Below are 25908 nucleotides of genomic sequence, written 5' to 3' on the forward strand. Positions count from 1 at the left end.
ATCCACCTAACCAAGAGAGGCAGGAGCCTTTTCGCAAGTAGGCTTGCAAACTTAGTGAGGAGAATTTTAAACTAGGTTCCCTGGGGGAAGGTGACCAAAACCCTGTGGGTAGAAAGGAACTTGGAGGGGGAAGAAATGCAAAGAGGAATGTACAACAAAAGTGGACCCCTGGTTCAAGTAGTGAAGGGATCACTTCTTGGTACAAGTGCTGAAGAACCCGACCAGAGGTTGTGCGTGGCTCTACCTGCTGCTTACAAACAGAGAGGAACTAATAGAGAAGGTAGAGGTGGGGGACAACCTGGGAAGCAGTGATCATGAGATGGTAGACTTCAGGATCCTGACCAAAGGAAGGAAAGAGAGCAGTAAATTACACACCTTGGACTTCAGAAAAGCAGACTTTGACACCTTCAGGAACCTGATGGGCAGAATCCCCTGGGATGCTACCATGAAAGGAAAAGGAGTCCAGGAAAACTGGTAGTATTTTAAGGAAGCCCTATTGAAGGCGCAGAAAGAAACTGTCCCGATGCGCAGCAAGAGAAGTAAATATGGTGGGAGACCAGACTGGCTTACTGGGGAAATCCTTGGAAAACTTAGGCACACAAAGGGAGCTTACAAAAAGTGGAAACTGGGACAGGTTTCTAGGGAGGGGTATAAACGTATAGCTCAAGAATGTGGGGCAGTTATCAGGAAGGCGAAAGTGCAACTGGAATTGCGACTCGCAAGGAATGTGAAGGATAACAAGAAAAGTTTTTACAGGCATGTTAGCAAGAAGAAGGTGATCAGAGAGGGCGTGGGGCCCCTGTTGGATGAGGGAGGTAACCCAGTGACAGATGACGTAGGGAAAGCTGAAGTACTTAATGCTTTCTTTGCCCCCGTCTTCACAGACAAAGACAGCTCCTGGACTAATGCAATAAGTGATGCACTGTGGGATGAAGGTGGACAGCCTTTGGTGGGGAAAGAACAGGTTAGGAGCTATCTGAAAAAGCTAAAAGTACATAAATCCATGGGCCTGGACGGAATTTATCCGAGGGTTCTGAGGGAGTTGGCTTATGTCGTTGACGAGCCCTTGGCCGTTATCTTTGAAAAGTCGTGGAGATCGGGAGAGATCCTGGATGATTGGAAAAAGGCAAATGTGGTGCCCATCTTTAAAAAAAGGAAGAAGGATGACCCAGGGAACTATAGGCCGGTCAGTCTTACATCAGTCCCTGGAAAAATCATGGAGGGGCTCCTCAAGGAAGTCATTTTGAGGCACTTGGAGGAGGGGAGAGTGATCAGGAATAGTCAGCATGGATTCCTGAAGGGCAAGTCATGCCTGACCAATCTGATTAGTTTCTACGATGAGATAAGTGGCTCTGTGGATAGGGGAAAATCAATGGATGTGATTTATCTTGACTTTAGCAAAGCTTTTGATGCAGCCTCCCACAATATTTTTGTTGGCAAGTAAGAGGAATGTGGATTGGATAAATGGACGGTAAGATGGATAGAAAGCTGGCTAGAAGGTCAGGCCCAGAGTGTAGTGATCAACAGCTCGATGTTGGGGTGGCGGTTGGTTTCTAGTGGAGTGCCCCAAGGTTCGGTTCTGGGTCCTGTTCTGTTCAACATATTAATCAATAACCTGGATGAGGGGTTGGATTGCACCCTCAGCAAGTTTGCGGATGACACTAAGCTAGGGGGAGAGGTAGATACACTGGAGGGTAGGGACAGGGTCCAGACTGACTTAGACAAATTGGAAGACTGGGCTGCAAGAAATCTGATGAGATTCAGTAAGGGCAAGTGCAGAGTCCTGCACTTGGGCTGGAAAAATCCCAAGCACTGTTGCAGGCTGGGGTCTGACTGGCTTGGTAGTAGTTTTGCAGAAAAGGATCTGGGAGTTGTAGTGGACGAGAGGCTGGACGTGAGTCAAAAGTGTGCCATTCTAGCCAAGAAAGCTAATGGCATATTAGGTTGCATCAAGAGGAGCGTTGCCAGTAGATCCAGAGAAGTGATTATTCCTCTTTATTCAGCTTTGGTGAGGCTGCGTCTGAAGTATTGTGTCCAGTTCTGGGCCCCCAATTATAGGAAGGATTTGGATACACTGGAGAGGGTCCAGCGGAGGGTGACTAAAATAATTAGGGGGCTGGAGCATATGACTTATGAAGAAAGGTTGAGGGAATTGGGACTGTTTAGTCTGCAGAAGAGAAGACTGAGGGGGGACTTGATAACAGCCTTCAACTTACTGAAGAGAGGCTGCAAAGAGGCTGGAGAGAGGCTGTTCACAGTGGTCACGGATGGCAGAACACGGAACAATGGTCTCAAGTTGCGGTTGGGAAGGTCCAGGTTGAACATTAGGAAAAACATTTTCACTAGGAGGGTGGTGAAGCATTGGAATGGTCTGCCCAGGGAAGTAGTGGAGTCTCCATCCCTGGAGGTGCTTAAGTCTCACCTCGACAAAGCCCTGGCTGGGCTGATCTGATGGGTTTGGTCCTGCTTAGAGCAGGGGCTGGACTTGATGGCTTTTTTAGGTCTCTTTCAGCTCTGTTGTTCTATGATTCTCTTGATGCCTTGCAGTCTATCGCCTAGGGGAACTGATTTAGTCACATGTGAAGCCATAGGGAGTTCTAGCTGGGCTGGACCCTCCATATCTTTGTGTGCATGCAAAGGCTGCCTGCTCTTCTGATGCACCCCATACCTTGGACCTGGGTGAGAAGAGTCTGAGGCTCAGATTTTGTGGGGTGTGCCCTGACTGAGCTGAGCTGAGCAGGCTGAGCAAGAGCATGACTGTCTGCCCATAAGCGACACACAGCCACACCCTCTCACCCATACCCTGGCTCTCTTTAGCACCCAGAGGGCTGGGTGGGGTTGTCTTTGGAGAGTGTCAGCATCCTGCTGCAGCTCTGTCAAAGACTCACCCCCCAGCAGGAGCGGCTGGTGAGAGAAGTCAGTGGGATTGCTGTCAAGCTCCCAGGCTGGTGAGGAAACAGCCTGCTCCAAGGTGAGAGAAGAAGAACACAGGACCTGGAGGCCTGGCAAGGTGTGACAGTATCAGCGTACCATGGCTCTGGAAGGGATGCTGTTCTGCATTGCAGGTGCAGCTCTGTGGTCCTAGCAGCTGCCTTCGTTCCCAGGGCCGTGGCTCAGACTCTCCTGCTCACAGCTCTTCTCCTTTTCTTGCAGTTTGCCATCATTGTAGTGCTGTCCTTCCTGGAAAGAAGAGTGAGGAGGAGTCAGGCAGATGGAAAACTGTGCCTGCTCAATGGCCGCTTTGGCATTGTGGTGTGAGTCAGAGCATAACTCCTCGCTGCTGGGCCTGCCCCTTCCACAGGCCTGGCTGCCCTGCCTGCTGTGCTCGCAGAGGGGAGATGTGGGAGGAGGCTGAGATGAGGATGAGCTTTTATTCAGAGAGCAAATGCCTCTGCATCCCCTTAGCATGTCCAGCTCCCTCCCCTGGGTCTCACCAGCAACAGGACAGCAGCATCAATCAGCCATTCAGTGGCTCTGTAGAGAGACATCTGCACAGAAATGTCAGCGACACTGTGAGCTTCATCCCCCTTTCACAGGTGCCTGATTCACCCCAGAGCTACTCCCCCCAGCTCAGTGCAGTCACTCCTCGTTTGCTCCCAGGGGCCTGAGGGAGACTCCTGCCTATCGTCTGTGAAGCAGGCTTCAGGCCTCTGGAGTGGTGGAGAAAGTGGAATGCACGCCCCGGTCTCTGGCTGTCTCCGTTAATCACTGGGTCCTTTCTGAGAGGCTGCACTCACTTCTAGTGCTGCAGAAAGCTCACCCCACTGGAGCTCAGGGCCCCTGTGGAAGAGGAGGGAGGGCTGCACCGCTGGGCACCCATGTGGTGTTAGACGCAGCCTCCCCTCTCTGCAGGAAGGGATTTGCTAGCCCACAGCTATACTGGGTGGGGTGATAGGCTGTGTCTACACGTGCCCCAAACTTCGAAATGGCCATGCAAATGGCCATTTCGAAGTTTACTAATGAAGCGCTGAAATGCATATTCAGCGCTTCATTAGCATGCGGGCGGCAGCGGCGCTTCGAAATTGACGAGCGTTGCCGCCGCGCGGCGCGTCCAGACGGGGCTCCTTTTCGAAAGGGCCCTGCCTACTTCGAAGTCCCCTTATTCCCGTGAGCTCATGGGAATAAGGGGACTTCGAAGAAGGTGGCGTCCTTTCGAAAAGGAGCCCCGTCTGGACGCGCCGCGCGGCGGCAAGGAGCGTCAATTTCGAAGCGCCGCTGCCGCCCGCATGCTAATGAAGCGCTGAATATGCATTTCAGCGCTTCATTAGTAAACTTCGAAATGGCCATTTGCATGGCCATTTCGAAGTTTGGGGCACGTGTAGATGTAGCCATAGCTTCACAAACTGTTCCCTTCCTTTGGTGGCTCATTGGCAAACGCCCCCACAGTACCCTTGAGCTCAGACTGTGCAGGCAGGATCCTGTCTGCAGAAGTTGGCTCCATGGTTGAGGGCTGTCTGTCATGTACCCAGTTAAGGAGTGAGCGTGGGGCAGCCACCTGTTGGGGTAAGGCTGTGGACACGGTGGGCAGGCAAAGGAGCGAAGCCCTGAACTAGCGCGCACACGCAGGAACCTCCTGGCTATTTGTTCCTAGGAAGTAGCTTCCATGAGGCCCGGCCAATTGCCATGTTTTCCCAGGTGACTCAGGGATGCCAGCAGACCCTCTGAAAAGTTTTAATCCTGCCCCGATGGGAGCAGCTGCCTCCCAAGGGCTGGTTACTGCTGCCAGGGAGCAGGTCAGTGGGGCCACATGTTCATACATGGAAGAAGTGAACCAACGCCCCCAGTCAGTCCTTTGGAGTTCAAAGTACATGGCAGAGAAGAGCGGCAGGGCCCAGAGAGGCTGTGTAGTGCTCACATTTCTTCAGGCAGCTGCCAGGAGGCTGGCTCCATCTTGCTGTGTTTTATGTGGCTCTCTGTACAGAGCCTGCCCTTTTCTTGTTGCAGCACGTAGGATCCCATGCTCCAGGGGAGCTGTGGCTGGGGCTCAGGGGTCTCAGCTCGTCTTAGCAGTATGTGGTCCCAGCTGGCTCTCTGGGCACCCCCATCTGTAGCAGCAAGAGACACTGATGCTTCTCATGGCGCATTTGGCAGAGTCCAGCTGTATCTGAGGTCAGCGCTGCCGCAGGGCCAGCTGCCTAGGTGTCAGTGGGGATTTGACTCTGAGATTCGAGCCCCAGGAGGACGACATCCTAGACCAGGCATATGGCTGGAGCTTATTGAAAGCAGTGGATGAAGGAGGCACAGGGTGGTGAAAGGGTAGCACAGCCCTTGGCAGGCAGAGCTGTAACAATGCCACTACACGATGGGAAACCAAGTTGCAGGGTCACAGATCAGAAGGGGATCTTAGGGTCCACTCTTCTGACCTGCATGACACAGGCCACAGAACAACCCCCTGAGTCCTGTGCCAGGCTCCTGACTGAGCTACAGCACCTCTTTCAGCCAGACAAGCAGAGACAAAGGCCTCCGGAGTGTGCCTGGTGGCATTTGCCGTTCAATCAGGTGCAAGTAGCAGGGCAGAGTGGGAACCAGCGCTCAGCAGCAGCTGTTGCTTTTGTTCACAGGCCCCTGGATTTCGTTGGGACGTTCAGCAACCGCTGGTCATTTGGGTTTGCCTTTGGAGCTACAGCCAATAAAGTGATGTTCCTGTTCTCGGACAGTTACCTGCCCCTGCAGGTACCCCAGTGGGCCCAAGGTACAGTGCAGCTCACAGAAACAGCTTTAGCGGCAGGTTGCTCCTCCTTCCTTTCCTTCTTTGGCCCTTCAGTCTGGCTCTCAGAGCAGCCTTAAACCAGGGAGTGGTTTCCTTGGCTTGGCCTGGGGCTTCCTCATGCGATAATGCTGCTGGGTATGTCGCCTTGCTCAGGCCTGGCAGTGCAGCCTCTGGGAAGAGCTGTGGTCTTTTCCTGCCATCCCATCCCATCCCATCCCATCCCTGATCTCGACTGCGGCAAGGCCAGGCTGCCTTTGGGACTGTGAAGGAGCAGAGAAGCGGCTGCCAGGCACAGTGGGGGTTAAAGAAAACCTGTGGGTTCAGCTAACCCTGCCCTGTTATACCTGCAGCCAATTCCTGGCCTGGGGGGTAGCGGAGGGGGAGGAGAGAAGGGAGCTGGCTCAGGGGGCTGACTGGTGAAGAGGCAGGAGATCTCAGTGCCTGTAGCCACTGGAAGCAAGCAAGTCTTCTCCTGCCAAGGGGAGTCTGCAGGCAAGTCCCAGCTGTGGGGAACTGGACTAGCGGGGCCACCTCCACATGAAAGGACTTACATAGGAAGCAGCTCAGAAGCACAGGTCCTGAACCGCTCCCCAACACACAGCTGGGAGCAAGACCCATCTCTGCTGCTTAGAGGTGGAAACAGTCCAATGCTAAAAGGAAAAGGAGGGGTCAGGTCCCCCTGCAGCCCCTAACCAACAGTCTGCCACTGGGCTGCCCAGCCACGGAAGGCCTTGTCACAGGCACACAGCTCATGTTAAGGATGTGTTACAGCTGTGCTCATTGGCCAGAGAAGATCATCTGCTCCCCAACCCCAATGGCCTCTGCATTTGCAAACTGAGTCACTCCAGTTAAGATGTGGAGTGGAGTTCCTCCGGATTTAAACTGGTGTAACTGACTTCGGAGTCCAGTCCTCTCTCCCAGGACCTGGGGACACATGCCCAGCTGCAGCTACACCAGTGTGGCTGTACCGCACCATTGCACGTGCAGGCTGGCACCAGCATGGGATAGCAAACCTTGTCACTGCAAGCCCCACATTGCACCTGCGTACTGCACTGAGGACTGCAGAGGTGCTGTTATGCTGGCGTGTGAGTTCCCAGCACAGGTAGGTGACACTCCTAGGACCATTGTAGCCAGAGACTCAGCAGTGGTTATGTGGTGTGCTAGGTACTTGAGAGCTACGACTGCATTAGCATTAATGGACTTCATAAAGCAACGAACCTCCGTCAGACTGGCACTTGGCAGGTGTGCAGAAGGCATGTGACCTGCATGCTGCAGGGGCAGGAGGGAAGCGTAGCTGGAAAGCAGCTGACCGGGCTGTAAGTTAGGGCCTGGAGAAGACCTGTTAGCTAACCCAGTTTAACACACCTGGTCCAAAGCCCTGGTGCAGACGGGGTGAGCTGTTGAGTAGTCCAGGGAAATCACAGAGAGCAGCTTGCCAAAGGCACAGTACTGCCAAAGTCAGGGAGGGGTTGAATTAATTTGTTCTTTGAAGGGCAGTAGGAGATATGGAAGGCCTGGGGACCAAAGGCAGATGGCTGGGACAGGCAGGGACGGAATCAGCAGTGTAATGGACACAGGGGTTTCTCAGTTGCTCAGAATTTCCCGTGGCTCATCTTCTGCTCCTGCGCTGTCTGAAGGTCACTTAGCTTCAGGCAGTCCTTGTCCGTGAACAGGTGCCCTGTCCACGTGCAGGGCTGCAGCTCACTCAGCTGGCAGAAGAGGCAAGGGCCTGTATTCTGAGCCCAGGGCCTTGTTAGAACACGAGCCTGACTCTCCAGAACCCAGGGAATGCTGCACATTCCCAGCTGCGTCCCAGCCTTGTGCGAGAGGAAGCGGCTGAGTGTGTAGTGCCTGGTGGGAGCTCGTGCATAGGCATGGATTTCAGAACTGACGCTAGCAGCCTGGCCTCATGTCCTCTCTCTCCAGCCATTCTGCTTCTCATCGGAGGCACTGAAGTGGGGCTCGCCTACTTCCCTTTCTTTGCCTGCCTCTCAACGGAATTCCGGCTCGTGGGCTCTGTCCTGGGATTCTTCTACACTTGCACTTGGTAAGCCACACATCCCCTGGAGATACAGCCCCTGGCATAACCCTGCAGAGCACTGACCACTAATTTCCGTGGGACTCCTTGTGCCTCAGGGCTTTGCTGCAGGGCTGCAGTGCAGAGAACCTACAGAATGGAGCCCTGTTTGGGCCACTCACAGCCTGTCTCTTCCCACGATACTGGCTGGCGTATGTGTTCTGGCTACTCCTATATGGGAATGCAGTATGAGGGTGCCAGGACCCCCATGCCAGGCTGCTGCCCAGGGAGCGGGTGCTGGAGAGCAGCACAGGTGTGTGTGTTATGGGTGTAGGGTGGCGGGGAGCAGTGCAGAGTAGCAAGTGTTGAACCGAACAGGCCTTAGAGACAACTCTCCTCACACCCTTCCCCAGAGGTGGCCCCGTAGAGCAGGCCTGAGGCTCACAGGCAGGCCTGCGTGGGAAAGGGAGGAGTTCTGTCTCTCTCGAGGGTCTTTGCTCTGGCATTTCTCGGGAGTGTGACCTTTACCCCCACCCCACGTCCACTGCTTGGGGTGAAGGGACACTCACTTCTGTGGCCTCCTTGCTGAGCAGGGAGAGTTGGAATCAGCTTGGTCAATGGGTAGGTTTACACTGCAGGAGAAGGATTAATTTCCAGCTCCTGGAGATGCACCCTCTCACTCTGACCGCGTGAGCATGCTAGAGAGAGCAGCAGCGTGATGGGCGAACCACCAGCCACGGTCCCATCCTAGAGCCAGCACATGCATTGCCAGGGCTACCCAGCTGTCTTTCTCATGATAGCTCAGAGTTACCCAGGCTGGAAATGAACTGCCCATTGCAGGGCAAACCTCTGCCTCTGCCAGCTGGTACAGTGTGTCATGCACATCCGAAGAACAGACCTTATTTCATAGACATCTTGACGGTAATTTTATGCAAGTATCTCACAGTGCCTGGGGCCCTTACCCTGCTATCTCAATGGTGCAGGTGCATGGCCCCACTCTCTGCAAAGGGCTTTGGAGTGTTCTGCATGTGTTTGATTACAAGATCAGGGCTGGGGGTCCTGTGACTGTGGCCAGGCTGCGCACAGTGAGGTTGGGTGTGCTGTAACCACTGCAGTAGGAGTGCAGTAACACCTGTCTGTTTTCCAGGTTCCTGGTCACGGCCATATACGTTGCGCAGTGCCCACATGGACAGGTAAGTTTGAGAGGTACAGTAACAATCCGAGTTACCCTCTTCGCCCCCAGCCAGGCAGCGTGTGCTGTTCTCTGTTGCGCTGCGAGCTAACCCTTGGCCCCATAGGTCATGGTTTCATAGCTTTTAAGGCTAGAAGCGGCAAGTAGGGTCAGAAAATTTGACCTCCTAGATTGGCCAGGTCAGAGCCTTTTACTTGGTACCTCCCCATCAGACTCAGAACATGCGACTGCCAAAAGCAGATGTAGAAGGAGACTGACAGGCCTGATTTAAGGACACGAGTGATGGAGAAACCACCATGTCTGCTGAGAATCTGTGCCATCACCCAGTTCCCTGCATTGTCAGAAACTGCCCCAGTTTTAGGCCAGTAACACTTGCTCCTGTTCTCCTCTTCCCTGGTCTTGTCGCAGCAAACCCTGTGGGGGCTGAGGGAGCAGCAGGGTCATCGGCTCTGACCAGCGAGGCCCTTGAACACATCCGTAAGCCCAGCGTGATCAGTGGGAATAGGGATGTGCTGACACGTGCTGCCGGAGCTGGGTCTTCTGGCTGGATGCTTTAGAGCGATCGAGGTGCCAGAGGAGGCAGAGGGGCCTCGTGGCATTTTCCAAAGCACCCCCCCATCCAAGTCTGGCCCTTAGTGCCCTTGCTGTGCCCAGCAGTAGGCACATCTCGGGCTGCAGCAGGGACACCCAGAGCACTGCTGGCAAAAAGCAGGTGCGTCGAGGTGGCCCCGGGCTGTGCTGAGCGCCCTGTCGCCTGGCGAGGAGGGCAGTACAGAGGGAGAAGCAGGGCACAGACAGGCCAGCTGGCAGCTGGGGCAGAGGTGTATACCGAAGTGGTGGTGAGCCACAAGGTGTGGAATCTGACTCCATGCTCATTCTGACCACCAGGCGAGGGAGACAGGCGTCAGCCCACATGGGGATGTGGTATTCTCTGAAGGGGCAGCCCCTTTAAAGAGCTCCCTGCTGTACTCTGTGGGCTTGTCCCGCTCACCAGCAGTTCTCTGACACCTCTGCATTCGGCTTTCCCCACTCAGATGATAGGAGACTATGAGAAGATCATATTTTATTGGCCCTCACTCCTGTGCCTGGTCTTCTTGCTGGGCCGCTTTATCCTGATGTGTGTGAAAGCGCTGCGGGTTCGGTTAAAGAGAGGTGTGCCAAGCGTGAGTATTCCTGGGCAACTGCTTCCCGTTTATTAATCTCTCCCTCCCTCTGCCACTCTCTGCGAGGCAGCTGCCCTGCAGCTGGGGAGACCACTGCGGGGAGGTAACCCAACCCCCATCTCACAGGCAGCCTCCCATGCAACCATCTCCCTCCACTGCCTCCCCATAGGGCAGCCACCTCCACCCCCAGCTCTCCCACATGGCAGCAGCATTGTTGCTGGCACCTTAAGGCATGGAGCAGCCACAGAGCTCTCCCGCAGGGCTGCCGTCCCATTGCCAGTGCCCCGAGGTGTGGGGCAGCCACCCTCCGCGGCCATGGAGACGCCCCCCGAGCAGGGTGCCATCCCATTGCCAGTGCCCCGAGGTGTGGGGCAGCCACCCTCCGCGGCCATGGAGACGCCCCCCGAGCAGGGTGGCAGTCCTATTGCCAGTGCCCCGAGGTGTGGGGCAGCCACCCTCCGCGGCCATGGAGACACCCCCCGAGCAGGGTGCCATCCCATTGCCAGTGCCCCGAGGTGTGGGGCAGCCACCCTCTGCAGCCGGGGAGACCCCCACAGCAGGGCTGCCGCCCCATTGCCAGTGCCCCGAGGTGTGGGGCAGCCACCCTCCGCGGCCATGGAGACACCCCCCGAGCAGGGTGGCATCCCATTGCCAGTGCCCCGAGGTGTGGGGCAGCCACCCTCCGTGGCCATGGAGACGCCCCCCGAGCAGGGTGGCAGTCCTATTGCCAGTGCCCCGAGGTGTGGGGCAGCCACCCTCCGTGGCCATGGAGACGCCCCCCGAGCAGGGCTGCAGCCCCATTGCTGGAACCCTGAGATGTGGGGCAGCTGGGGAGGTCCCCTGTGGGGCAGCAGCCCCATGCCTTTGGGGGCCTGGAGGCATGGGGCAGTCAGGAGCCACAGCAACCTCCAGCAAGATGGCAGCCCCCACAGGGCAGTCACCCCTGGAGCCAGGGAGCATCCCTGGAGCCCAGTGATGTGGGGCAGCCAGCAAATCCCCACCGCAGGGCAACCACCTCTGGAACCAGGGAGCTCCCCTGTGGGGCAGCAGCTCCCTTCAGGCACCTTGTGGCAGAGGGCAGCTGGGGAGCTGCCCCCCAATGTCCCATGTGTGGTATAGGGAAATATGGTCACCCTAGTCCTTTGGGACAGCGTGTCTGACACAGCTGTGTTCCCCCAGCCTGTGCTTTAAGGGGCTCCAGGTTCCCTGCTCAGAGACACAGCGTGACGTGGGCGTAGGGGCGCAAAACAGCTCAGGGGGAGTCCATCCTTTTCTCCTCCCAGAGCCCAGGGCAGCATGCTCCTTGGCAAACAGCAGCCCCGCCTGTGTGCAGCATCGTTTTCCAGAGTCACAGCTGGGAGCGGGGACAGGAAACCAGCCAGGCACCCAGTGCTGTCCATGGCGGGCTGGCTGCCGTTCCTTGTGCTCACCACCTCTCCACGGGGAGTGGAGGAGAGAATGAAAGGGAAGACCAACAGTTCTGGTTCACAGGAACTCACGAAGAGATGAGCTGCCCAGCACTACAGCCCATCCTCTGAGTCACACTCACGTGCCACAGGGCCCTGGGGGCCAGAGATTAAAGTACAGTAGTGAAGAGTCAGAGGGCACAGGGAATAGCTCTGAGGGACCAAAAGACAAAGGCAGGACTAGTACAAAGAGACGGGGCCATTCTCCTGGGGCGATCACCAATGTTCCCTCTCTCTCTCCCACCCGTGGGTGGAATAAATTTTGTTATGTGCACCGAGCCATTGCCAACATGCGACTCCAGGAGAAATACCAGCCTATCTGTGGGCATTCTGCTAATCAGCTGGGTGGCACTGAATCTCTCTCGAGCAGCCACCCAAGCGCCCAGCTCCCATGGAGCACTGGTGCTCAGCCCAGGAAACAATGGGTATGCTTACACTGCACTCACGGGATGCCTGGGTAAGTACTTGGGCAACCAGCCAGCTCTGATGTCCATCCTGCTGCATCAGCTACTGCCAGTTCACAAGCAGGCTAAATTAAAGCTGCAATCAGCCCGTGATGGCAGTATAGTTAGCCTTCTGAGGCTGTCTCCCTGAGCTCTGCTCCTGGAGCCCATGGGGCCCTGCAGGGGAATGCGCTCTGCCATACTTTAAGTTGGGTAGGTGGTGATTTGCTGAAAGGTGCCAACATGTCTGGTGTGAAATTGATTCTTATTACTGGCTAAGTCAGCCCTTGTCCTGCCACTCCTGGAGCTCGAGACCTTTCCCAGGCCGCTTCCTCCACCCACCAGCCCTATCCCCAGCTGCATTCTCCTATCCACCAGCCACGCCTCGCAGCTGCCTGCTGCTATTTGTAAGGAATCCCCTGATCCAGCCTCAGTGTGTCTACTCTCTACTCCCGAGGTTGTCTGGGCCCAGGGCCTCCCATCAGCTGGTAAGAAGTGGGCCCCTGTTCATCACCCCCTTCTCCCTATGTCTGATCTCAGCAATTTCCTCAGCAACACACAGCCAGGCAACAGCAGCATGGGGAGATGGAGCCCACAAGCCCTAGCTCTCCACCTGCCAGAAGGGCATCAGCCTTCCTTCACTGGTCTGGGGCTCAGCCCTCCGGTTTGAACCTCGTCTGGGGGTGGCAGACTCCGAATGGAAGCTCTTCCTTGCCTCTCAGGGCCAATTAAAAACAATCCATTTTCTCACCCACTTGGACTGAATTGGCAGGGCCCTTCTGAACTCCTGCCAATCAGCTGGGCAGCAGTGAGCCCTGCCTGGCCTGGCATGGCGTGGCTCCTGCTCCAGATGAGCCAGCATGGCTTCTCGTGCCTCTGGCTCCAGCAAGGACCCAGCTTGCTGACAGCAGGCAGCTCCGGGGTTGGTGGCTGCTGCAGAGCCAGATCTCCCTGGTTCCCCAGTGCTGCTGCTTTCCTCTCAGAGAACTCTTTGCCAGGACAGGGTGCAGTGGAGCTGTGGGGCCATCAGCTGAGGTGTGGGGGGGCCCAGAGCATGGGGTTACATCCCTGCCCACCACTAGGAGGCTGGGAAGCTTTGATGTACCCCCACCACCGTAGCACATCTTCCTTAGGAAGAGCATGAGAATGTCATTCAGGACAGGTCTCTAGCCCGGTGGCCTGTCTTCCAAGAGTGGCTAGTGCCAGGTGTGTCAGAGGGATGAACTGTCATCAACTGATCCATTACCATCACTCAGTCCCAGCTGCTGGCAGCAGAGCCTGAAACGCACCCAGACCTTGGGCTTACATCTCTGCGGCCGTGTCTACACGTGCCCCAAACTTCAAAATGGCCATGCAAATGGCCATTTCGAAGTTTACTAATGAAGCGCTGAAATACATATTCAGCGCTTCATTAGCATGTGGGCGGCCGCGGCACTTCGAAATTGACGCGCCTCGCCGTCGCGCGGCTCGTCCCGACGGGGCTCCTTTTCGAAAGGACCCCGCCTACTTCGAAGTCCCCTTATTCCCATCAGCTCATGAGGTCCTTTCGAAAAGGAGCCCCGTCGGGACGAGCCGCGCGGCAGTGAGGCGCGTCAATTTCGAAGTGCCGCGGCTGCCCGCATGCTAATGAAGTGCTGAATATGTATTTCAGCGCTTCATTAGTAAACTTCGAAATGGCCATTTGCATGGCAATTTTGAAGTTTGGGGCTAGTGTAGACACAGCCTGCCTGTCCTGGCTAATGGCCACTGATGACCTTTCTGCCAGGAATTTATCTAGCTCTTTTTTTTTTTGAACCCAGTCCTAGTTTTTGGCTGTACAGTGTCCGTTGGGCAGATACAAGGGAGCCCTGGTTCCATATGTTTGAATCTCTTCCCGCGCGGAAGAGCATGCTTTGAGAGGCTGTCAATCACTGTTCCTTTAAAACAGGAGGTTAATTATTTCCTGGAAGTGCATCAGGCTCAGCACGTGAAGCGTCTGCTTGGGAAACCCCCAGAACGGTGAGCCGGACATCTTCATTTCCGACCCGGAAAACCAAGCCACAGAGAGTTCAGATTTGGCTCTCAGGAACTTCTGCATGTGCTGTTACTCACTGACTGACATGCACACCGGGCCTTGGCTGATCCCCTGCCGTGAGCCAGGGACAAGCCATGTTCTGTGGTCACTGAAAGGTCCCCACTCGTCCATGGTGTGCCTGACCCACCTGGCCTCTGAACGGCACTCATCAGCATTGACTAGAGAGCAGAGCACTCTGTCCTCTTTCGCCTTCCCCTGGGACTCAGAGCCACCTGCCGACCCTGCAGGCGGGGGCTGCCTCTGCCAAGCCGGCATGCAGCAGCGGGGAGGGACTGCCCTTGCAGCAGAGACTGCGGGAGTGCGGAGGTTCCTCACCGGGGGGGGGGGGGGGGGGCGGCTTTGTGCTGGAGTCAAGTGGGCTGTTGAGAATGGGCTTTTAGGGGAAAGGCTGACATCTGCTTGGGCCAGGTGGGGGCCTCTCCACCTGTGCCCAGAGGGAGAGACAGTTGGGAGCGGAAGATGTGGTGGGATGTTTTTATGGAAAGGGAGAAAACTGCTGGAATGGGGCTTGGGCCTTGAAGTGCCTCTAGTGCAGCGCTCTGTCCCTGTGTCACCACCAAACATGTCAGTTCTCTTTGTCCATCTTCAACCACTTACAGGCAGGCTCGGAAATCTTGGTTCCAGCGCAAGGTGTATGAATGGGACCCATGCTTTCAGTTTCCGGGCAGAATGATTGGCACATTTGTGCTAGCCTTAATCTGCCTCTATATTGTGAGTAAATTGCATGCTTATTCCCTGAGAAGCACTACTCCAAGCAAGCACAGTGTGGGTCACACAGCCCTGGTGTGCTTTGTAATGAGTTCAGTCTGGGTGTTGAAAGAACAGCTCTCCAGTAACCATTGCCCTTAACCTAAAACAGGGACTGTCCACTCATGTAACAGTGCCACTGGCTCCCTTCGGACCAGAGTCCATAGTCTAGTGGTTCTTTGACCGAGTACCCTCCATTCCAGTTCTAGGCCTGTGGGAGTTTGGTAGGAGTTTCTCTTGTTTGTGACAGGTTGCCTGAGATGCAGGCAGGAGACGAGGCTGCCAGGCCAGTGTGTGTCATGTGAGATGCACTCATGCATGAGTATCATGGATTGACACTGTCATTCCCTGGGAACACATCCAAGCATGCTTAATTCTAAGCATCCTGCCCTTCCGCGGTGACTGGTTCAAAATCAGTGGAGATTAACTCCCACAGCATTCTCCAAGGGACAAAATGGGCCTACAGCCATTTGTTGTCATGTAAAGATTAAGATGACTCCCCGTATGTGAAAGACAATGTGTGTTTAAAATCAAATGTAACTGGTCAGTTTCCCATGGAGTAACATGAGGGATGAATGTGGCCTCATGCGACCATAGGGCCTGCAGTGTTATTCTGTAGAAGTGGCCAATGAGAAGATTGCTAAGCTGCTGTTTTTATCTGTTTTCCTGCAGTTTATTGTGATTGAGTTTTACATTTACAAGCAATTCTCCGAAGGGCTAAATGTGCTGGAGCAGAACTTTGAAGAGCTTGTTGATTATAGCAATGGCTCAGAAGTACATGCACTGGTTGTGCTGAAGCTGAAAGAGTTTATTAATGTCAGTCAAGGTACAGATATGTCATTTTTTAAAGGTGGGGGTTGAGTGTGATCCATTTCCAAAAAGCAGACTGAACTCGCCCTTCTTAAGGCTGAGCCCATCCCCTGGTGGGCAATGTGCCTTCTTGTGTGATTCTGACATCTGAGTCCAAATGGGAATGGAAAAAAGAAAAAGAAAATCCCATAAAACTGATGTTTTGAAAAAATCATATTGGGTCCATTGAGGTGGAAAATGTCATTTTAAAACTGACATTTTAAATTAAAGTTCAAGAATTAAATTAAAATGATCAAAGTAAATTAAAAAAGCTTTAAAATAGCAAAAATTCAAAATGAAATCATTTCAAAATGAAAAATTGAAACGGTTCACTCTGAAAGTACTGAAATGGACTATGTCATTGTCATCAAAATGTTTTTTCTAGCGTTTTCCCTCCAAATCAAATTTTTATGAAAACTGTCTCATTACTGCAAAAGTTCGAGTTAAAAACATCATTTGCTGATAGAAGGACTCTCAGCTGGAATTTTTTGAACAGATCTAGCTAGATACCTAGTCCCTAATACTGGAGCAAAATCATATGATGAATCACGAATTGTCACTTCACCTGCTGCATAGTGTGTGAGAGGTTGAATGCTGAGTAACGTGGAGTTTGACAGCAGAAGATCATCAGACAAAAGAACAGGAGAAAAATGGTTGGTTGTGTTCTGTTAAACATCTTTGCTCAGCTGGCCATGAAATGGGGTTTAGGTGGGATGGTGTCTGAAGAAAGCTTTATTGCGCTATGTAAAGAGTCTATAAGAGTTGGTTTGAATTTCATAAACTGAAGGTCAAAAGGGAGAATTCAGTCCACTGAGTGTGACATGCTGTATATGTAAGCAGGGGAATGGTCCCGCTGTTGGGGGGAACTCGCCTGACTTCTACACTTCCCCTGGGACATGGACCAGTCAAAGGCTCTGAGTCCCCACTCCTACTCCCTGTATGCAGAGGCCTACCTGAGCCTGAGGGTGCCCCTTCCACTCTCCTGTGTGGCAGGAGTAACCCCCCAAGAAGGCTGAGGCCAGGATTTCTGGGGGCTCAACCCCCACCTTATTGTGGTCACCTAGGGCAGGGGCTAGGGTGTCCCCACTCCGGGGTCCTTGCCTCACACTGAATGCTCCATGGCCCACTGTGGATTACAGAGAGTTCAAAGCAAATATGATTTGTGGAACAACAATCAACTTTACAAAAAGTGAATAAGGAAAAGTGGTCAAAGTGAGTAGAAACCACATCACTCTGCTCTGTGGCATGGAGACCTCAGAAACAGGTCAGTCATTTGCTCTGGGTGGCAGGACCCTTCTCCCTAGCACAACCCCTCCCCTGTCTGGCCCACAAGGCCTCTTGGATAGAGGAGTCCCCCTGTGCTGGGGCTGTATCCAGAGACTCCCTTGCTGCTAACCAAGCCAACCCCCCACGGAGTTTTAGTAAGGGACCAGCAGTCCCCTTACGCATACCACAGGCCAGAAGTTTCACCTAGTGATTGTCTCAGTCAGCCCAAGAGCTGCATGTGGCTACATTACAGCACGTTTTAGAAAGACAGACAGTTCTGATGTAGACTCCGAGAGAAGGCAAATGGTTAGGGGGGATGCAGGGAAAGGGGTTCTCTGTAAAGCGGAGTCTGGCTTGGGCTCCCAGGAAAAGCAGCTGAGACTCTGAACACTGCGTAGGGTGCTTGTAAAATGAGTTGTGGATCACATTTTCTCCAGGGGACAACGTTCCCTGCTGCCAAAAGCTTCATAACAGCAGCCAGGGATTGCAATTGTTACCTGTAGCAGTTTGCTGTCTCAGCTGAGAAACCAAGGGCCACAGGGACATGGATGCCAAGCTGCTTGTTAGGAGAGCAGTGCAGGAGCGCTTGTGCTTCCAAGCTTTGACACCTGGGAACCCAGGATCTTTGTTCTGTCCCATGTAAGCGTGGCTTTGAATGCCTAATTCTGATCCCGGGTTTGGGCTCGGTTCAGCTCTGCAATGAAATGATTAAGATAATAACCGAAGCGTTCTGAGTGACTGGGTGGTGTAGGGATCCAAACACAAAGGTGCTGAAGCGGAGACAGGACGTGTTCCCCAGGAGGCTGGGGAGCCGTCTCTCTTAGATAGCTGAGACCAGCATGGGCAATAAGCTGGCTGGGCCACTGCTTCCCACCGCTACCATTGGCTGGGAGATGCAAACCACGGCCAATGGGAGCTGCAAGTGGCCGTGCCTGTGGACCTGCGGGTAAATAAACCATCTGGCTGCCCACCAGTTATTAACCTTCGTGAACTGTGTCCAGTCTGTAGGCCACTTATTGGCTACCCCAGGGTAGCCCCAGGAGACTCTGCATCTTGGCAGGGGTGACCCTGTTCACATGGTTCTGTGTGCATGACATAGGAGTGAACTCTGTGGTGAATTAAAATAAGTTTGTAATTATGTCATGTGAGCTGCAGAGGAAATGTTTTGAACCACTGGTTGCTTTTCCTGCAGGTGTTTGGATTTTCACCACTGTTGCTGCCTCCCTGACCTGCATAAGCTACGTATTTCACATCCTAGCCTGCTACAGGTATGGCCATGCAGTAGATCATCAGCAGATTGTGCACAGTTCTCACAGGTGCTGAGAGTCCTCAAGTACCAGGGAGTTGATTGGAAGTTGAGGACACTAGTGAATTCAGCACGGACACTTGACAACCCCTAGGACTGGCCACTGTGGGAAGACAGGCTAGTGGGCTAGATGGACCATTGTGTGACCCATTCTGGCTGTTCTTTATGTTCTGCCTGGGGCCCCAGCAAGTCTAACATTGGCCCTGCTGTCTGGTTTATTTTGGTGGGTCCCCTGAAATGGCTCACAGCACTGGTCTGACTGAGACCCACTGCCCTAGGAATCTGTTCTCCGTTCCTTGTGTTGGAGACATCTCTTCTATCTGCCTTGGGCTCCACACAGTTGTAGGCCCTGATGTTTGGTGAAGACACGAAGTTCTCCAATGTTGTATAATTTATTAGCTAAGCTAAGTAATTAAAAGTAAAACTTAAATCAAATCAGAATAAAGAGGGTTAATGTCAAATCAGCTCAGTCTAATTATCAGATTAATCAATCCAAACTGCACAGCAATTCCTTGCAAACTTTACCTAATCATGTGGGAAGGTAGCAGCCTTGGAAAACCAGGGCATATATTTATTTCAGTGCTAGTTGGTCGTCACTGATACTCCAGACAACAGCTGATATGGGCAGGGAGAAATCATTCCTAGGATGAAATGCTGTGTAAGGCAGACTGCAGCAAATACAGGTGCTGTACCATAGCCACTTACAGGGTTGTACGAGACTTCCCAATATAATCCAGACTAAAACAGGTGGTTAAAGTTAATGAGCAAACAAAAAGTTATGTGAAATTTAGTTTCTCCAGATTTAAACACACACACATCAATCAGCCCCTAACGTAAGTGTAATGAGGGGTCCTGTGGCACCTTACAGACAACAGAAATGCATGAGCATAAGTTTTCGTGGGCAAGGACCCACTTCGTGAGATGCAGGTAGTAGAAATTTGCAGAGGCAGGTATAAATAGGCAGGCCAGAGCAAGACTGGAGATAATGAGGTTAACTCAGTCAGGGAGGGTGAGGCCTACTACCAGCAGTTGATCTGGAGGTGTGAACACCAAGAGAGGAGAAACTGCTTTTGTATTTAGCCAGCCATTCGCAGTCTTTGTTTAATCCTGAGCTGAGGGTGTCAAATTTGCAGATGAAATGCAGCTCAGCAGTTTCTCTTTGTAGTCTGGTTTTAAAATTTTTTTGCTGTAGGATAGCTACTTTTAAATCTGCTACTGTGTGTCCTGGGAGATTGAAGGGCTCTCCTACAGGCTTTTGTATATTGCCATTTCGGATATCCAACTTGTGTGCTTATTCTTTTCTGTAGGGACTGTCCAGTTTGTCCAATGTATATAGCAGAGGGGCATTGCTGGCACATGATGGCATATACTACATTGGTAGATGTGCAGTTGAATGAACCCACGATGGTGTGACTGACCTGGTTAGGTCCTGTAATGGTGTTGCCGGTGTAGATATGTGGGCAGAGCTGGCACCGAGGTTTGTTGCATGGGTATGTTCCTGAGTTAGAGCGACTGTGGTCCGGTGTATAGTTGCTGGTTAGGATTTGCTTCAGGTTGGCAGGATGTCTGTGGGCAAGGACTGGTCTGCCTCCCAAGGCCTGTGAAAGTGGAGGATCATTGTCCAGGATGGGTTGTAAATCACTGATGATGCGCTGGAGGGGTTTTAGCTGAGAACTGTAGGTGATGGCCAGTGGTGTCCTGTTAGTTTCTTTCTTGGGCTTGTCCTATAGTAGGAGTCTTCTGGCTACATGTCTGGCTCTATTGATCTGTCTCCTTACTTCCTCGGGTGGGTATTGCAGTTTCAAGAATGCTTGGTAAAGATCCTGTAGGTGTTCGTCTCTGTCAGAGGGGTTGGAGCAAATGCGGTTGTATCTTAGTGCTTGGCTGTAGACAATGGACCATGTGGTATGTGCTCTTTTAGGCCATGAGCTTTTTGAACTGTATTGAAGCTGTTTGAGACTCCACCCTTAGGTGTGGTCTGTGCGCACGGATCAGTGGCTAGAGTTAAATGGAGAAGGGTATGAATGCCAAGGTGGCATTTTGACTAAGTAACATTTGAAAACCTGTCCCACAAAGCAAAGCCCCTTATGAGGCTGGCTTAGAAAATCAGTCAGTCAGCAGACCTCAACATATTTTGAGATATTTTAGGAGATAAAATCACTTCTTCTGGGTTGTGGGCCAGCTGGCAGAATTACCTCAGCCATCCCATACGAGGTCCAACTCAAGAATCCAAGATAAACTGGAAAGAGTATAAAGCTAGCAACATGTTGCAACTGAAATAATAGAAAATGAGTCACTCAGGCTCATTCACCCATGCACATAAAGCAAAGTTATTTATTCTAAGGTTAAGCAAGAGTCCTTAGTCTGGACAGAGACTTCTCTTTTTGTATTTTGGTAATCAGTGGCTGTCAGCAGCTCAACTTTAAATGGGAGTTTTGACACACACAGTCTGGGGGAAAGGTCACACCCTACCTCTGTCACAGCAAAGTTATTGAGTGAATAAAAGCTCCAGTTTCTTTGTGTGAAACTCTTTAAAGCTAATGTTGACACCGTTATTCAGAAAACACATGAAGCGGCTGTGGGCAGGGGAGAGACAGTTCCTTCCACAAAGATCTCGTGACCCTTCTTCTTCTCAAAGTGTGGTAAGTTCTCACTGCTTTTCCCCAATGTCCCCAGCCAGTAGGTCTGCTCCTGCTAACGTGGAATGCAGTGGGGCAACGTGTGGGTGTTGTTTATATGTGCATGGCAGCGTTTCGCAAGCAGAGGCCATAGTTTTAATAGGCCAGAGCACTGTTCCATGGGCCAGGTTCTGGAGCGTGCTAATCTCATTGCATGATGGCTTCACACTGTCAGACTAACGTAAATGGTTCTGTGACCTGCAGTGCTGATTCAGGGGTGGGACATGGACCAGAGGGAGGGAAATGGGCCTGGAGAGAGCACAGGGGATATGTTCACCTGGGAAGGCCTGTGCATGCTCACACCGAATTAGACTCACGCTGAGCCCTTTCAGCAGCAAGGAAATTGGGCAAATTCACAGCCAGACTGCAGGCACCTCCACCCTCCTCACTGCTTCACAGACAGGTGGGGCTGCCCCTTGCACACAGCGCTGGAGGAAGTGGTCCCATGGTCGGTCTCACAGATCTGTGCAGCATCTCCAGCATTTGGCTTCCATTCCCTGGGGACGCTGGTGGCAAGAAAACACCCGCATCTGCCAGTGTGCAGGGAGCCGAAGGGACCCCAAAGGCAGCGACTGGCTGTTTGAAAAGTCGGGCAGGGGAGGCTTGGCTGGCAGCAGTCCCAGGCTTTGCTGTGGAGGAGGCCTGCCTGAGAGCACTGCCCTCTGTGCAGAGGGGCCACAGGCCGCCTGGGATTTCCTTATGGCAGGGTCACTCTGGGAAGCCACTGAGCACCTCGCTGGCTGCCAGGTGTAGATGTGTCTTGGGATCAGGCCCCACGTGCACTGGCTGCTGCCATTCAGCTTGGACAGTCCCAGTGCTTGAGCAAACCCAGAGCCATTGTCCAGCAGTCTCAACCCGCCCCCAGTCCCAGAGCTCCTGGGGTGTGCTGTGGAGGCTAAAAACTGTGACACAGCAAAAGTGTGTCATCACTTGCACAAACAAAAGCCTCACTGGTGAGAGCTTTCCTGGACGTGGGTCTCTTCTTGCGGTAAGACTTACAAGTCGTTGGCAAGTACAGATCCTCCCATGGTTTGTGCGCAGAAAGGGGCTTTTCCCACTCGAAATGGCAAAGGGGGACGTGCTTTCGTCACTCCTTTAAGTATCAGGTAGTCCATTGACTAGGACACCAGTAAGGCTCTTTGTGTGGTTAGGGGTACGCGTATTGTATGTTTGTGGGAGTGAGCCTTACCCTGCCTGGGCATGAATGGGAGCTCTGTGTTCGTCAGTGTAGACGTGTTCTAACTGTTATAAAGGCAGTTGTGAGGGGAGCTTCCACAATGTTATTTTTCCAGCCAGACTGTTGGGTTTGAGTTTTATTCCATTTCCTTGTGTGAGCTGTGCAGGAGTCCAAGCGAAGCTCCTCTGATCTCCTTCTACTTTTAGCACATACTTCAGCTCACTTCCCCACCTTTTCTGTATGCCTCAATCCAGCCGGGGGGGGGGGCGGGGGGGGTTGGCGAGGAAGGGGTGTCAGAGCAACATTGGGCCTGATTTCTGTCCAGCTTTCCAATTGCCTTGTCCAATGACCACCCAGTGCGGTGTGGAGCCGAACTCTCACCAGTCAGGATGGGATTAATTCACACCCTCTTTGCACTAGCTCTGCACTGGTGTAAATGCTGAACCAGGTGTAGGGCAGTGGCGAAATTGAATTGTGATTGAAATTGGCCTGAAAGAGCCAGCAGGCCTCAGGGTATAAGAATGGGGAGGGATAGCTCAGTGGTTTGTGCATGATCTTGTTAAACTCAGGGTAGTGAGTTCAATCCTTAAGGAGACTATCTGAGGATTGGGACAAATAGATGTCAGGGATGGTGCTTGGTACTACCAAGAGGTAGAGGACTGGACTAGATGACCTCCTGAGGTCCCTCTTGGAGATGCATCTCTCCAATTAGTAAAATGAGGGGAGGGATAGCTCAGTGGTTTGAGCATTGGCCCACTAAACCCAGGGTTGTGAGTTCAATCCTTGGGGGGGCTGATGGGGGGAAAATAGATGTCAGGGATGGTGCTTGGTCCTGCCAAGAGGGTAGGGGACTGGACTAGATGAGGTCCCTTCCAGTTCTAGGAGATGCACATCTCCAATTATAAATATAATCTTAAGTTTCATACACTTGAAGAAACAGTATCATGGGTTTTGTTTGTCAACCATGCAGTAATTCCAGCATCATGAACTTCTGCCCTTCTTCTTTCTTTAAACGCAGGCAGCAATAGCCAGATACTCCGGTTGGCAAATTGCATACTTATTGTGGGGTACGTGCCGAGCTGTCAGCGTAAGCATACATTCAGCCCAACTTAGAGCTGTTGCTCTTTTCCCTCTGGTAAGACAAGGTGTTTTCTCTTTTCCAGGGTACCTGATCCTTCATGTGGTGCAGCATCTGTTTGGGTTAATGATCATGTACAGTTTTGTTCTGCCTGTGCAGCAAGGCCAAGGGCTGGAACTGGCAAAAGGTCTGGGACTTGGCATGTAAGTGTGTTGGTTTCACACGGTCCTGGTGTTGCCCCACTTGCTGGGCACAGATTTAGATTTCTGGTTCTGGCAGGTAACAAGAGGTTCCTGCCCGAGCACTGTGGGAGCCAGTGACAGATACTTAGCCTATGTCTGCCCTCGGATCTTACGCTGGCACTGCTACAGGGGTGCTGAGAGCTGCTAAAGCCAACTGTAAGCCCTGCATATAATGGAAACCACTTCAAGACGGGGGTGCTGTCCCCTCACCCTCCAGCCCTTGCTCCAGCACCGGTGGTGAGCTCTCCCAGGGCTTCGAGGTGGCGGAGGCAGCTCTGATAGGGATTGTGCAAGCTGCACACCTGCGGTATAACAAGAGGGAGGCAGTTTCTTAGGGGAGCTCTCGGGGTGAAGGGATGTGTGGCCGAGTGGAGCTTTGCTACATGTGGCCTGGTCTCTTGTCCCTGAGGAACCTTATGGCAGCTGCACATGTTATTGCTGGTCTTGTGCAGCTTTTCTTCTGCAAGAACCAAGTGGCTGAGCATCAGGGAGTGGCACCTGGCTTCCTGCAGCTTCCCCTGTTCAGCTGGAGAATCTGCCCGTTGAATTGCACTGTGACCGGTTTGGTCCCTGGGGCCCCAGGGACTGTCACTTGATGTGCTGAACAACCACTGAGCCCCACTTCCTGCCCTTCTGGGTGCCCCTCAACCCTGTCCTGCTGAGCCAGGCCCCCGGCCCCCACCAGCACTGGCACAGAGATGGGTCACCGCCCTCTGCAGTGTGACACTGACACTGAGGTCGGCGCAGCTCCAGGGAGGCTCTGCCAAAGGGACTGGCCTCAGCAGGCAAATACACAGCCCCACTGGGACCTGAACCCCAGACACACCTGTCGCACGCAGGGTGACCTCATGGAGGCACCCGCCTTCTCGGGGTGAAGTGAGAGTTGCACAGCTGCTCCCCTCCCAGCTAACAAATACACAGCCCCACTGGGACCTGAACCCCAGACACACCTGTCGCACGCAGGGTGACCTCATGGAGGCACCCGCCTTCTCGGGGTGAAGTGAGAGTTGCACAGCTGCTCCCCTCCCAGCTAACAAGCAAAGGCAGTGTTATGGCGCATAAAGGCAGGGCTAGAGTGGTCACGAGAGACAGCGGAGAGAACAAAGCAGGTTACTAAAGAGACTAGAACACACAAGCTAAGCTTAGTACACTAAAGAGACTAGTTACATGTCGTCTGTCATCCTCAAAGCTGGTCTAATAAGTTTCTTTCCCGGAGTGGAAAACCTTCCAGCCTGGGCCCACTCCTCCCCCAGGTCAGTCCTAGATGTTTCCAGCAGTCATGTGGGGTGGGATCAGTGGGGAGAACTGATGACCTGGATGACCTCCCTCCCCACCTCACATGGGATTTGCATAAGGTGGGAATCATTTGTGTTCAGTCTTAACGTTACCTCTTTTTTTTTGTGGAAAAATACAACATCCAGTATGGATCCCAGCATCGGGGACGTGGCCCTAGTCTAAGCAGGGACCACCACAGCCCCTCCTTCCAGGCTGACAGAAAAGCTAGTCTATTCACAGAACATTGCCCTGAGTACTAGGGCATTAAGTTCCTTGGGTACTACCAATGGCCCTCACTTAGCATGACTACCCTAGCAACACAGATTCATGCTCCACTTTTCTAACTTCAAAGAGAGGAAGGCTACATGCATGCAGATAGGATAGTCATACTCAGTAGATTATGAGTTGCCCAGTGAGATCTCACGTGAAGTATTTTGCATCAAGCATAGTCCAGGTAAGTCGTATCTGTAAGCCAATGGAATGTGCCATCACAGGCCTCACCCCTTGAGCAGCCCTTCTGCAGCCAGCGGAGCTGCCTGGGGTGACATTACCCTCCCTACTCCCTGTGCACAGGTGGCACTGTGTGGGCCGTGCCACGGGGCAGGAAGAAATTGCCTGTAGGACAGAGCAGTGGTTCTCACCTTTTTTCATTCCCAGAGCTCTACGATGGTGCAGGCCCCTTTGCAGATCTCTTGCCTGTCTATGGAGTTGAATTCTGTTCAGTGGGTTTCCAGCCAAGTCTTTCACTGACCCCTCAGCCATAGTCCATGGACCCTGGGGCCACAGACCACAGGTTAGAACCACTGGGCCACAGCACAGGGAGGGGCAAGATGGAGATGCAGCAAAGTGGGTGTAAACTCCAGCAAAACAGAACAGTGGCATTTCACACCCGCTTTGCTCTGCCTTTGCATACGGCCATGGGGAGTCAGTCCCCGGGGCAGGCAATCAAATGCAAGTCTCTGGTCCCATTGCCAGGCTGTGTTCCCAGCCCCTTTCACCACAGCATCCATATTAAAAAGGGCATTATGTTTTCCTTTCCATCACAGTCTTACCATTGGGATTGCCATAGGGCTTATGATGCTGCAGATCAAGATTGCTGCAAGCTTTTTCCTTCAGCCAAAGCTCTCGCCAGATGATAAGCAGAAGCCATTAGCTCTCAATAACAGGTGAGTGGGAGTTAAAAAAAACAGCCTGTGTGGTCTAGTCCCCTCCAGGCAAGGGCCTT

The 25908-nt window shown here is 53.0% G+C and overlaps 1 protein-coding gene across 6 annotated transcripts in view; it reads left to right on the top strand.

The window, feature by feature from the left end:
- The window catches only part of LOC142013308 (stimulated by retinoic acid gene 6 protein-like), a 57215-nt gene that overhangs the window by 20125 nt on the left and 11182 nt on the right, over positions 1-25908 (top strand). For 5 of the 6 annotated variants that reach the window (XM_074994500.1, XM_074994502.1, XM_074994501.1 and 2 more), the window contains 13 exons: positions 3154-3254; positions 5562-5692; positions 7637-7757; positions 8875-8920; positions 9954-10082; positions 13919-13989; positions 14665-14776; positions 15485-15638; positions 18120-18195; positions 20794-20875; positions 23107-23155; positions 23252-23369; positions 25730-25849. In XM_074994500.1, the coding sequence (XP_074850601.1) occupies positions 3154-3254; positions 5562-5692; positions 7637-7757; positions 8875-8920; positions 9954-10082; positions 13919-13989; positions 14665-14776; positions 15485-15638; positions 18120-18195; positions 20794-20875; positions 23107-23155; positions 23252-23369; positions 25730-25849 (1310 nt within the window). The remainder of the gene's footprint in view (positions 1-3153; positions 3255-5561; positions 5693-7636; positions 7758-8874; positions 8921-9953; positions 10083-13918; positions 13990-14664; positions 14777-15484; positions 15639-18119; positions 18196-20793; positions 20876-23106; positions 23156-23251; positions 23370-25729; positions 25850-25908) is intronic. The other variant, XM_074994504.1, reaches the window with a different exon arrangement.

Source organism: Carettochelys insculpta, chromosome 5 (assembly GCF_033958435.1).
Source record: "Carettochelys insculpta isolate YL-2023 chromosome 5, ASM3395843v1, whole genome shotgun sequence".
Classification (NCBI taxonomy): Eukaryota; Metazoa; Chordata; order Testudines; family Carettochelyidae; genus Carettochelys; species Carettochelys insculpta.